The following is an 11,853-nucleotide window of genomic DNA, read 5'->3' as shown; positions in this document are numbered from 1 at the left end:
CCCACTATCCGCACACGACGCGCACTCCCGCACCACCGCCGTCTCGCGCGGCACGAACGCACGCACGCACTCGCGAGCCCGCCCGCGCGCATACATTTACGTGGCGCGGAGCTCGAGGGCGCGCCCTTCCCCCTTGCTGCTCCTCTCTTTCTCGTGTCGTGTCGTGGCACCGAGCAGCGGTGATGGCGCACGACGGCTTCCTGGGGAGATTCCACGACCTGGCGTGGCCGGTCGCTCATCACGCTGCCGTCGCCAACGCCGGTGGCGGCGGCGCGCCGTTCGTCGCCCTGCAGGTGCACGTGCAGCACGAGCTGATGGGCGCCGGCGCTGGAGCGCGGTCGGGGTGGGAGCACGACGCAGCGATGGGCTCGCTCGTGCCGTCGCGTTCGCCGTCGCCGTCGTCGCTCGCGGCGGCGGCTTCCGGAGCTGCCGCCGTCGACACCGCCCTGATGGAGCAGCTTGCAAGCAGGCTCGGCGTCAGCGTGCCGTCATCGTCACGGTACGCGTCCTGCTACAGCTCTCCCGTGGGCTCCCCATCTAAGCCGGCGCCGGCGCCGTTCGGGGCTCCGCTGCTCGGCGCGGACGCCGCGCGGCTCTCGTGCTTCGCGGCCTCCGGCGGGAAGCTGTCCCGCGTTGCCAGCAGCCAGTTGCTCCTCGGCGAGCCGGTGACAGCGCCCGCGCCTGGCACTGCTCAGCAGCATGCCAGCGACGGGTCTAGCAGCGACAGCCCTAGTCGGAAGCGGAAGGCACCGGGAGGCAAGTCCAAGGCCAAGGAGGCAGCGACCACGGCCACACCAAAGGTACTAATCGTCTGTGTCTCTGTTTTGCCATTTCTGTACAACGTGAAACCTGTCTTTGACAATGTCGAATTCTGCTGTTCAGTCCCGGGAGCCGGAGACGAGAGCCAAGAAATGCAAGCTCTCCGCGGACACCGCCGATGAGGAGCGGAAGCCGGCGGCAGGAGAGGCGGGGAGCGGCAATGGCAAGGGGAAGGAGGTCGCCGCCGAGCCGCCCAAGGACTACATCCACGTGCGAGCTCGCCGGGGCCAGGCCACGGACAGCCACAGCCTCGCCGAGCGGGTACGCCGGCGGCGAACAACGTGTCTGACTCAATTAACGCGTTTCGTTGTAAAGCTTCAGTCGTTCACGTGGTTGCCGTCCCTGACTCTCTTCAGGTGAGGAGGGAGAAGATCAGCGAGCGTATGAAGCTGCTGCAAGACCTCGTCCCTGGCTGCAGCAAGGTAAATTACGACATGATATTTTTTTTGGGTCGAATTTGAAATCAATTTCAAACAGAGGTTAACTTTCAAAGAATTTGACTGAAGGTTACCGGGAAGGCGGTGATGCTGGACGAGATCATAAACTACGTCCAGTCGCTGCAGCGGCAAGTGGAGGTGTGTGTGACAGTCTCTACTTTGGAGTTTGGACCGAACAGGGGTTCAAAAGATTACGCACGCTTGTGAATTTTAACAGATTCCTTTGCTTCTACAACAGTTCTTGTCGATGAAGCTCTCTACCGTTAACCCGCGACTCGAAATTGACGTGGACAGCTTCATCCCCAAAGATGTAACCTCCTCTTGACAAGAGTCAGGTTCCATGAACTTTGTTCTTTGCTTGTCAGTTTCGTGACGGCTTAACAAATTACGCAGGCCAACCAGCCGTGCGCGCCTGCAGCGTCGTCCCTGCCGCCGCCGCCAGTCTACTCACTGGAGGATTCAAGCCCTGCGCTTTGCTACGCCTCATCTCAAGGTACTGCAGCGCCGAGTGCGGTGACCAGTGCCAAAAGCTTTGCAACACCGTCCACCTTTGTGAACCATGGCATCCCAGACCACTCACTTGAAGGATTTCACAATGCTAATTCTCAGGTATGTTGTAATTTTGTTAGATACATTTCATTTTCCATATCAACACCAGTTCAGCAATGAGTTCAAAATCTGAATTGCTTTAGAAGTGACAGCTATGATAGTAACCTGTGAAATTTGTGACAAAATTCAGATGGGGAGCTTGTGGGAGGAGGATGACCTCCAAAGCCTGGTGCTGATGGGGTTCCGGGGCAATACGTGATCATTGACGCTCTGATTGAGGGACAGTTCAGTTTCACCGATCACCAATCAAGGCAAGAGATGATCAATGGGGGGCATGTCTGGCGCAGGGCCTCAGGGCCACTTAACAACAGGGTTGGGCTGCAATCATTGGAAAATTCTCCATGATTGTACATACACCCGTGCATAGAAAGAGGACTCTTACTCGCTAAATGCCTCAGCTGAAAGTTTCCAGCTCAGCGAGGCCGAGAAGAACGCGAAAAAGATGATGTTAATTTCCTTGCATTTCCAAAAGAAATTCCAAAGTAATGTACTTGTAATGTAATGTAGTGTAATGATGTTTAGTCCTTTAGACATCAAGTTGATGGTTTTTATATACATGTGATGTTTCCTGCTTTTGGTAACTGCTGCTGGATGCTTTTAGTTTTGTGTTGGTAGGTGACACAAAGCTTGTTACCTGCATCATAGTCTTTTAGCCCTCTGATGAGCTGGTGTCAACCACTCTAGGTAGAATCTTAACCTCTTTTAGTGTCTTGCTGCAGTGTACTACATGATTGCATTGTTAATCTCATCCGGACAACTAAGCTGGGGGCTAAATGTACCTGCTCTTTATTCTCTCCCAAAACACCAAACTGCTGGCACGGCAGAAAGGTTCTTCGGTTGCATGATGAGCGGAACTGATATTGTTCACGACCTTTCATCGCGGCAATGATATGTTAGCGCGCCTGTCGTGTCCATAAAATTCTCTTTTAGGTTTGGTCGACCTAGATTATAAAAATGTTGAATACGTTTTTTTAGAAAAGTCGCAGTGTTCTGTCTGTACATCATAGCGGTCCGATTATATATGAATGTTCAATTATTTCCTTCACAATAAAATGTTAATTAATTATATAAAAATTCCCTAGACTTGTTGTTCCCATGATGCAAGAGTCATCAGGCCTGATTAACAAAATGGTTTGAAATGAGCAATCATGTTATAAAATTGTGTTTTGTAAGTGTCTTTGACACGTCGTCTGCAGGACAAGGAAGAGGACACAATAGCAGCATGAAAACAAAGGCAGGTGTTGGGTTACAGAGTGGAGAAGATTCCATCCAGGATAGAAGCATCTGTGACAGAGGGTTGTCCTCTGCCTCCCTCTTTAGACTTTAGTCGTATACAAACCTGTGAAGAACTTTTGGCACCTAGTCGTTCATGGCATCCAGAAAAACGACGACTGCATCTTTACACGACAAAAAAGGGACATTTTGTGGAATACTTTAGTTTTTATGTTCCAATGTGGTCTCTCAAGGCAAAAATGACAATGCAGGTGGCAGGTCACTGTCCTACTGTGCCTTTGGGGCTACAAGGTTACAATCACATACACCCTCCTTTGTCAATTTGTCATTGAGACTCCAAATGATGCTAATTCATTGTAGAAACAAAGAGGTTTTAAAAAACTCAAGGGTTGTCTCATGGAACCAGTACGCACTTTCGAATTCGATTTTACAAGACCACGTATTTATCTATTTTGGAAAAACATTTAATTTAAGATGAAATTTGCCATCCTCATATTTGTAGTCCACTTGCTTGTGGCGCCAGGCATTCTCAACTATGATTACGTGACCGAGACATTAGTAGCGACGCCATGGAGTTTGAACCAAGCCCTTCCCTGATTGTATCGTGCCCCATCACCGTCGCATTCAAGCAGTGGGCACTTTGAGGCCTGGACAAGCGCAACAAACTCTGATAGCGGCTGAATTGGAGCTTTCAGAAGGTAAGGCGAATCCACGAATGGTGGTCCTGGCCAGACGACGGAGGAATCATTCCAACTGCATTCTTTCATCAACGGGTTCAAGTATTATCAGGATTCAATTTTGAGGAATACATTTAATCGATGCCGTTCCATTTTCGACTATATAAGCAAATTCGTCACAACTAGCAAAAACATATATAACAGATCAAACAATTTCATGCGTCACGTGACAATGGTGTCATAAAGAGTGAATACAAATGAATAAACAGGTAGAATTTTTCTCTCTCAAAATGTAGATAATTACTGCTGTGCAAAAGAAATATGTCAATTAGCAAATTGCTAATAATCAAATTTGGCGACAAGGGTGGTTAAATAAATTGAATTTTAGGGACAACGATGGTGATGGGAGGCACGCAATCACCACCATTTATAATATGAGGATTTTAATATTGGTCACAAAGCCATCATAATCTGCAGTGAAATCTGGCCTTCAATTTGGCCACAGGACAGGGCCCGTACCAGTCGAACTCGCCACCCATTATCCAGTGAACGTTTAGAATAAAATTGCAGTAGTCCAAATCAAATTATGAATGCAGTAAAATCACCATTTCAGACGAGAGAAGAGGCAAAAACTGTGGAAGATTCACAGAAAAAAAAAACATCGTTCTCTAGCAAGAAGAGAAGAGCCACTGCTAGATCTATGCTCATGGGTAGGGTGTTACTCTGGACTCTTTAGTGAGTGCTTCCATGTGTCCCATTCCACGCCATGTTCATGCCAGCTTTTGCGCACAGAAAACATTAGGTCCGCCATAGTACCCCTGAGCAGTGCAGGCAATGATTCATACTTGGCTGCTTGTTCCAGTACTAATCATCTCCGTTTGTAGATCATATTAAATTCAAGAATATTGTTCAGTATCATCGAACAGAAGGTGTCTGCACTCTGCAAGATAAAATCTTGGCTGCCTAGACGTTTGAATCAGATAAATGTCTCCTTCAGAAATATTCGGTGCTGTACAGATCCGTCTTTTTCTCCCAGATCCTTCAGCACTAACGGAAAATAAACCCTTATCTAAAAAATATCTTCGATTGTGTCCTACTCCCTACGTTACAATTACAACTTCTTGAAGAGTCAAATAATCTCAAGTTTGACCAAATTTATACAATAAAGTAATAACATTCATGATCAAATAAGTACCATTAATTTCTTCATTAAATATTTTATAATATATGATCCTCTATATAATTTTGCTCAAACATAAAATGATATGATTTGACTCTTCGATAAAGAAACTTAGACCCTGTTTGGCAGACTCCAGCTCTGAGTGGAGCTGCTCCACTCCACAACTCCGCCCAGGACCTCCGCGATGCCGTGCCGCGCGGCTTCGGCCGCCGCCGCCTAGCCGCAGGGTGTGAGGAGCCATCACGGCCAGCCGCGGGGGTGGCCGCCCCCGCCGTTGTCGTCATTGGTGTCGGCCTCGCCGCACAGGCATGAGAGGAGGAGCGGCAGCCCCAACAGGGCACCGTGGAGGAAGACGGCTGTAACGCCCGCAAAAATCACTAACTAAAATCACCCGTTAAAAACTGTCTTTAAAACCTTTTTACCGCTGAGCTCCCGGAAATCGGAAACCTCCCCGGCGATTTCGCCGTCCCGGTACCCATGCCGACCCCCACCTGTCTTTTTATCTGTGCCCGCGAATCTCGCCGCGTGTCGGTGTCAAGACGCCGTGCGCGTGCTCCGACCGCGTGCCGCGAGTGCCGCCGGTCTCCCCCTTTTCTTTCTCTTTTTCTTCCCCTTTCTCCTTTTCTTTTTCCTTCTTCTTTCTTCCTCCTTCTCCTTTCTTCTTCCTCCCTCCTTCTCTCTCCTCCTTCTTCTTCCTGGCGCCCGGACCGGCCCCAGCTCCTTAACTCACCCCGGCGCCACCCCCTACTGGCGCCACTCCACTCGGCCGCCGCACGCCAGGGGGAGGGGCCCGCCGCCCACGCTGCCGCCCCCTCGGGCCGTGCGCCCGAACCGGCCCCGGGCCGCCTGCGCCGCCGCCCCGGCGACCGGCCGCCCCGGCCCCGTGCGCCACCATCCCACGCCACGCCCCGGCCCCTACCTCCCCGCCCCGGCACGCCACCGTGCCGTGCCGGCAAGCTGCCGCGCTGGCCCAAGCGACACGAAACCGAGCCATACCGCCGGCGCTCCTTGACCGGAACCCCCACCCGCCGCCGGGCTATAAAAGGCCACCCCACCGGGTTCCAACCGCCGCACCCCACCGCCCAACTCGCCACCACCGCCGGAATCACCGCCTGTGCCCCGCCGCAAGCCGCCGCCGCCGCCGCAAGCCGCCGGTTCCTCTCCGCCCGAAGGTCGACGCCGCCCGGCCGCTCCTCTCCATTTCCCCCCCAAGGTGAGGGGCAAAACGGGCCCCCCCTCTTCCTCCACCGCCCGCCGCCCCCGGCTCGCCGCCGGCGACGCCCGGCCGGCCGGCCGCCGGCCCACCCTCCCTCTCTCTCTCCATCTCCAAGTTCCTGGAGAAGAAGGAGAAGATTGCCTTTGATTTTAGATCCGACCCCCAAGTTTCCCCAAATTACACATAAGCCCCTCCACTTCCGAAAGAAATTACAAATAGGTCCCTGGTTTATTAAAAATCAGCCCTAAACCTCCATTTAAGCCCCTAATCAATGATTAACCCGTCATTTCATGCGCCAAACTCCCTCCAATTAATCCCAAATTTTACCACGTCATCCTCCAGAATACTTTCGCCGATCTATATCCAAATTTCCCAAAAATAATCCCTCTACCTATTTTCCGTTCGCGTTTCCTGTTCGGAGCTCACGGTTAAAAGTTGTTTTCTCTTTTATTTATTTGTGCGTCTGCTTGTGTGTGCCGTAGATCGCGGATTGCCCGAGGATGAGCCCGAGGAAGAGTTTGATCGCGAGCCCGAGCCCGAGGACCAGTACCGCGAGCCGGAACTCCCGGAAGGCTTTGAAGACGGCAAGTCCAATCTCACCCTTTGATGCATACTTAATACCTAGTTTTTCAAACACAACCTATCGCCCTGTTTTACAAAGTGCATATTATTTCACCGCAAGACATGATTGGATAGCCACCCCTTGATTGTTATGAACATTCCTTGTTGTCCTGTGCTTATCTCTAAATATGACTCGCTCTGTTTAGATGATAGCCGCTGCTAGAACGCTTAGGAAATTATTACTCAACTGCAATCATCATTACAATAGTGTATTCGGGAAATGAATGTGCGTGTGTGTGTGTGTCCACGCAAGAAAGATGGCTTTTGGGTTCGGGGAAAAGGAATGTGTGGACGGGATGGATGGGTGTTCCTTGTGTGGGATGCCACGTTGTTGTGCTCGTACCTTGGTGGTTGAGCAATGTCGGGAGGTATCCATCCGGTCATAATTAAGGACCGAGTTAATGTGTCATCTTGCCTAATTCCACTATCGTGCAACCACTCGACCGTTGTATGGGCAACGGCTTAGCACAAATCCCACTAGCTGGAGGGTTAGTCCTCGGGAGTGCTGGTGAGCAACGGGAACCCGTGGAAAAGGAGTAAGATCTTGGTGACTTAAGTCCCGGTTACGGTCTCCAGAACGAGCCGTGAACCCCTTGGGTGTTCCGTGAGAACTAGCCAGTCTTAGCTAAGGTGGGTAATGGCTTTGTTAGGATCCGTACCGTCACTAAGGTGATTGTGCTACGGTACCCTACTTGTGGGAAAAGTGTACACCCTCTGCAGAGTGAAAACCTATCCGGGTAGCCGTGTCCACGGTATTGGACGAATTACGGCTTGGTCACATAACTAGTGTTTGGGCAAGGATGTCATGAGTGTGTGTGTGTGTGTATGGAATTTCAAAAGAGTCCGGCAGTTGTGCCGAGCGCTATGACGGACGGGGAGTCCGATAGCGATAAAAGTTTGGATCCTTTGTGTAGGATCAACCCCACTCAGTATTTCGGGTATTAAAGGGAACTTTATAAAAACTTTTCCGAAAACGATCCCCTGCATGTGTTAAAAATTAGCTTTTCCGCAAAATAAACCTTAGCCTACCCTTGTTATACTTGTGCATAAACTTGCTTGTATCCCCTCCGTGGATGGGGTTGGACTTGTTGAGTACGTTAGTACTCACCCTTGCTTCATTGCTACAGAGGAAGACCCTGAGTTCGTCGCGGAAGACCTCGAGTAGAGGTTGTGTCCGCACCCGACGCTGCCTGTGGTGTTGCCCTGCCCAAGATGCTGCTGCTGCCGTGTAGTCCCGAGTGCTGTCTTTTGGCAGTCGCTTGGTTAGCCGCCGTTGTCTATTTACTGTTTATCGCTGCGTGGCTTTCACGCCCACTCCCTCGGGAGTTGTACGGTAACTGAATTATCTGTCGAATAAATGTGTTATCAGCCTCCTGGGACTGATATTTGTATCACATTTAGTCTCTACTTATGTGGGGACGCTTCAACGGCACGGGCCCCGGCGGCGAGCCGCGCGGCGGCGGCGGGGGTGCGGACGAGCACGCGCACGTGAGGGACGACGTCGACGCCGGCGCGGCGGTGGAGCCACAAGAGGAGCGCGACGGCGGGCTCGTGCTGGATGGGAGGGGCCACGGTGGCGGGCTCGCGTTGGATGGGAGGGGACATGGTGGCGCAGCCGATGGGAAGGATGGGGCCCCGACGGCCGACGGCGTGAGGGAGGGGCTCGTGCGGCACGCGGCGGTCGGCGGGGCTAGGCGACCGGGTGGGGCTAGGGCGGCTGACAGCGGGGCTGAGGCCGCCGGCGGCCGCCGGTCGGGGTGGCGGTGGCCGAAACCCTAGCGACTGTCGTGCTCAGGAGAAAGAGGAGTCGGGAGGGAGGAAACAGAAGAGGCGCAGGACGAAGGAAACAGAGGCACGGGGGAGTCTCGGAGGAAAAGAACAAACCGTTTTTTTAATCAGTGGTATTGGTGGGTAATTACCCACCAACTCCACAAGGTGGTTCAAAAGAGGTGGGTCTGGAGCAGCAAAAAGATGCTCCAAAACTCCACCCCCATTTGCACTACAGCTCTATAAAGTTGGCAACTCCATAAAGTTTTGGAGCTATGATGTTTGGCTGGATTTTATACCGGAGTTGCTGAAGTTATAGAGTGGAGCTATGCCAAGTAGGCTCTTAGGTCCTGTTTCGCATGGCTCCAACTCCGAGTAGAGCTGCTCCACTCCAGAACTTCTGGTGGAGCTAGCTCCACTCCAGAACTAAAATGGTGTGTTTGGCTAGATGGGTGCTCTCATCTCCAAAAAAGATCGATTTCAGTGTGTATTGCCATTGTTGCCCCCAATTCAGGCCCCACTTGTCATCCTCTATATCCCATCTTCTTCTCCTGCCACACTCTGCTCGGTGTTGTCCACGTCAAGCTCCGCAGCGGGGCTTGGGTGGCAGGCTGAGCGGTGACGGGGGCGGCCGGCGGTAGGGCTGGGTGGCCACGGGGACGGGTCGGTGACGGGCGGCGGGGCGGCGACGGGGGCGGGCGGCGATGGGCGGCAGGGTGACGGTGATCGCGGATCCCACCTGACCGGGCGGGCGATGGGGCCGGGGCGGCGATGGGCGGCGGGACGGGGCGGCGAGGGGGGCGGGGCGGGGCTAGGCGGCAGGTGGGGCTCGGCGACGGGCGGCGGGGCTAGGCGGGCAGGCGGACGCGCGGTGGGGAAATAAGGCGCGGGTGGGAGCTCGGGAGGAACAAAATGAAATATTTTTTTGCGTAACCAGTGGTATTGGTGGGTAATTACCCACCAACTCCACGAGGAGGTTCGAAAGAGAGAGTTTTGGAGCAGCAAAAGAGGTGCTTCAAAACTTCACCTCCATTTGCACTACAGCTCCATGAAGTTGGCTGCTCTATGGAGTTTTGGAGTTAAGTTGTTTGGCTGGATTTTTTGATGGAGTTACTGGAGTTCTGGAGTGGAGCCATGCCAAACAGGCCCTTAGTTACCTGACTTTATGACTCCAGTTGTAAGGTACGTCCAATGGTAATTAACATGCTGTCTATATGTTGCCATCATGCCATGCCATGTTCTTGTTCCTACTTGGATTCAATTTAATAAGGGGAGAGTCCTGCTGTCACCTTGCGAGGGGACGGCAGGGGCTCGTGCTGCGGTGAAAATCGACAGCCCTTTTGACCCGTTGTGCGCTTCCTTTCCGCCGGACGCTGGATCACTTTAATCTTGTGCGGATGACACACAATTCCTCTCCTACACGCGCAAATGGAAAGGAGGGGGACCCGTGAAGCTCACCTGCGATACACGGCGCCGCTATCGCCATGGGCCGCTGGGAGCTGGCCTCCGCGCCGCGCCGTCATTGGGCGGAACCTCCCGCATCGCACTGCCCTCCGGGACGCCAGGCGCTGACGACCTCCGAGCCGCCCGCCAGGCCTCCGTGCTGCATGCTGGCTGTCGAGCGGAGGTCCTCGCGCTGGCCATACAGATATGAGAGAAACAGGATAGAGGGAAGAGAGGAGAGATGGAGGAAGAACAAAAAATACGAAGAGAATGTTACAGCCGTTCATCTAGGTGCTTAATATGTGACAATATGGCCCTCAAATGAAATATGAATCGCAAAGAGATCCTTTTAGTAGGCAACGAGGACATAAAATAAATGAAAAGTTATATAGCTGCTCTCCTAAATTATTTATATATTCCAAATATCCATTAATATGAATATATATTACATTTGTGGTTCTCAAATAAATTCATATGATATATATGATTCCATTATTCATTTTCTCGAGCAACAAAACAACGTACAAAGATCAAATGTATACCTCATCACCTTAAGTTACGTGCCACTGCATAATTAAATAGTATGTAGACAGTTGTATAAGTTGTTAGTTGCGCTATCTGTGTAGGATGTTCAAAGTAGCGGACAGTAACCGTCTAAATCATGAAACATGCTAAGACTTCTGTCTAACGTTATTCGATGCTATTTCGATTTTCGAGGTGCCGCAAGGTAAAACTGGAGAATGACTTTCATGGTCCTTCTAGACTTCTCGGGTCATGTTTAGTTTACTCAGCATTATGCAAACAGAAGATTTCCCATCACATCAAACTTGCGGTACATGCATGGAGTACTGAATGTAGACGAAATTAAAAACTAATTGCACAGTTTTGTTGTACTTTGCGAGACGAATCTTTTGAGCCTAATTAGTCAATATTTGGACAATAATTCACAAATACAAACGAAACGCTACAGTGTTGTTATAGTAATTTTGGTTGCTCAAAGTTGGGCAACTAACGCAGGCAAGCCTAACCTTGCCCGGCAAAGCGAGGCTAGGTAGATGAGCAAGCATACCAAACGTGCCCTAAATAAGACCTCGGTTCTGGTAGACATTACAGGATGCCTTGTTTGAAGGCGCCAAGTATTGGGACACTCTCTACCGTTTAGGTGTAACCATTTATCCTGATTCAATTATCTGCTCATCTACCCTTATGAAAGCTTGTGGGGGTCGGCACGCAGTTAGAGCGTCCATGCTAGTAAAAAAAATTCCACTGTCCGATTCAAATTCTACGGCATTCCTTTCTTCCGTTCCGCTGTCGCTCAGCTGCCCAAAAATATCTCGTGGCTCCCTCGCGAAACTTCGGACGCCGCCGCCACGTCGTCAATCTCTAATAAAAAAAGGGAGTGTCTAAGGTTCACTTGGGTGAAATAAGAGCACATCTCACCTAACTGCTTTGAGCCATCTGATTTGCATCGGATGGCCGGCGCCCAACCTTTTCTTCTATAGTTCTACCGCCTGCCGCCCAGTCCTTCCCTCATCCTGCCGTCACAGGCTGGCATTACTAGAGAATAGACCTTCCACTCAACGTTTCTAGTCCCGATCATTTTGACTCGAGACTAAAGGAGCTCGAGTCCCGGTTGTTAATATCAACCGGAACTAAAGAGCGCCCTTTAGTCCCAGTTGTAACGGCTAGTGGGACGAGAGAATCTGGTGGGGCTTTTAGTCCCGGTTCAAAATACCAACATGGACTAAGGCCTCCCCCTTTAGTCCTTATTAGAATTACCAACCGGGACTAAATGGAAAGTCTTTAGTCCCGGTTGATGTTACCAACTGGGACTAAATGTTTCATCTATAA

General features: G+C 51.5%; 1 protein-coding gene across 1 annotated transcript; it reads left to right on the top strand.

Annotated features, from left to right (window-relative positions):
• Nucleotides 1-8: 8 nt before the first annotated feature.
• Nucleotides 9-2,576, top strand: LOC101753209 (transcription factor bHLH62). Its single transcript, XM_012847995.3, has 7 exons — nt 9-800; nt 883-1,080; nt 1,176-1,241; nt 1,326-1,394; nt 1,495-1,566; nt 1,650-1,865; nt 1,996-2,576. The coding sequence occupies exons 1-7, from the start codon at nt 183-185 to the stop codon at nt 2,062-2,064; spliced, it is 1,308 nt and encodes a 435-aa protein (XP_012703449.1). The 5' UTR covers nt 9-182; the 3' UTR covers nt 2,065-2,576.
• Nucleotides 2,577-11,853: the final 9,277 nt, after the last annotated feature.

This window comes from Setaria italica, chromosome VIII, assembly GCF_000263155.2.
Source record: "Setaria italica strain Yugu1 chromosome VIII, Setaria_italica_v2.0, whole genome shotgun sequence".
In the NCBI taxonomy this organism is placed as follows: Eukaryota; Viridiplantae; Streptophyta; class Magnoliopsida; order Poales; family Poaceae; genus Setaria; species Setaria italica.
The sequence above is the reverse complement of the archived record's forward strand: the minus strand, read 5'-3'. Positions and strand labels throughout refer to the sequence as shown.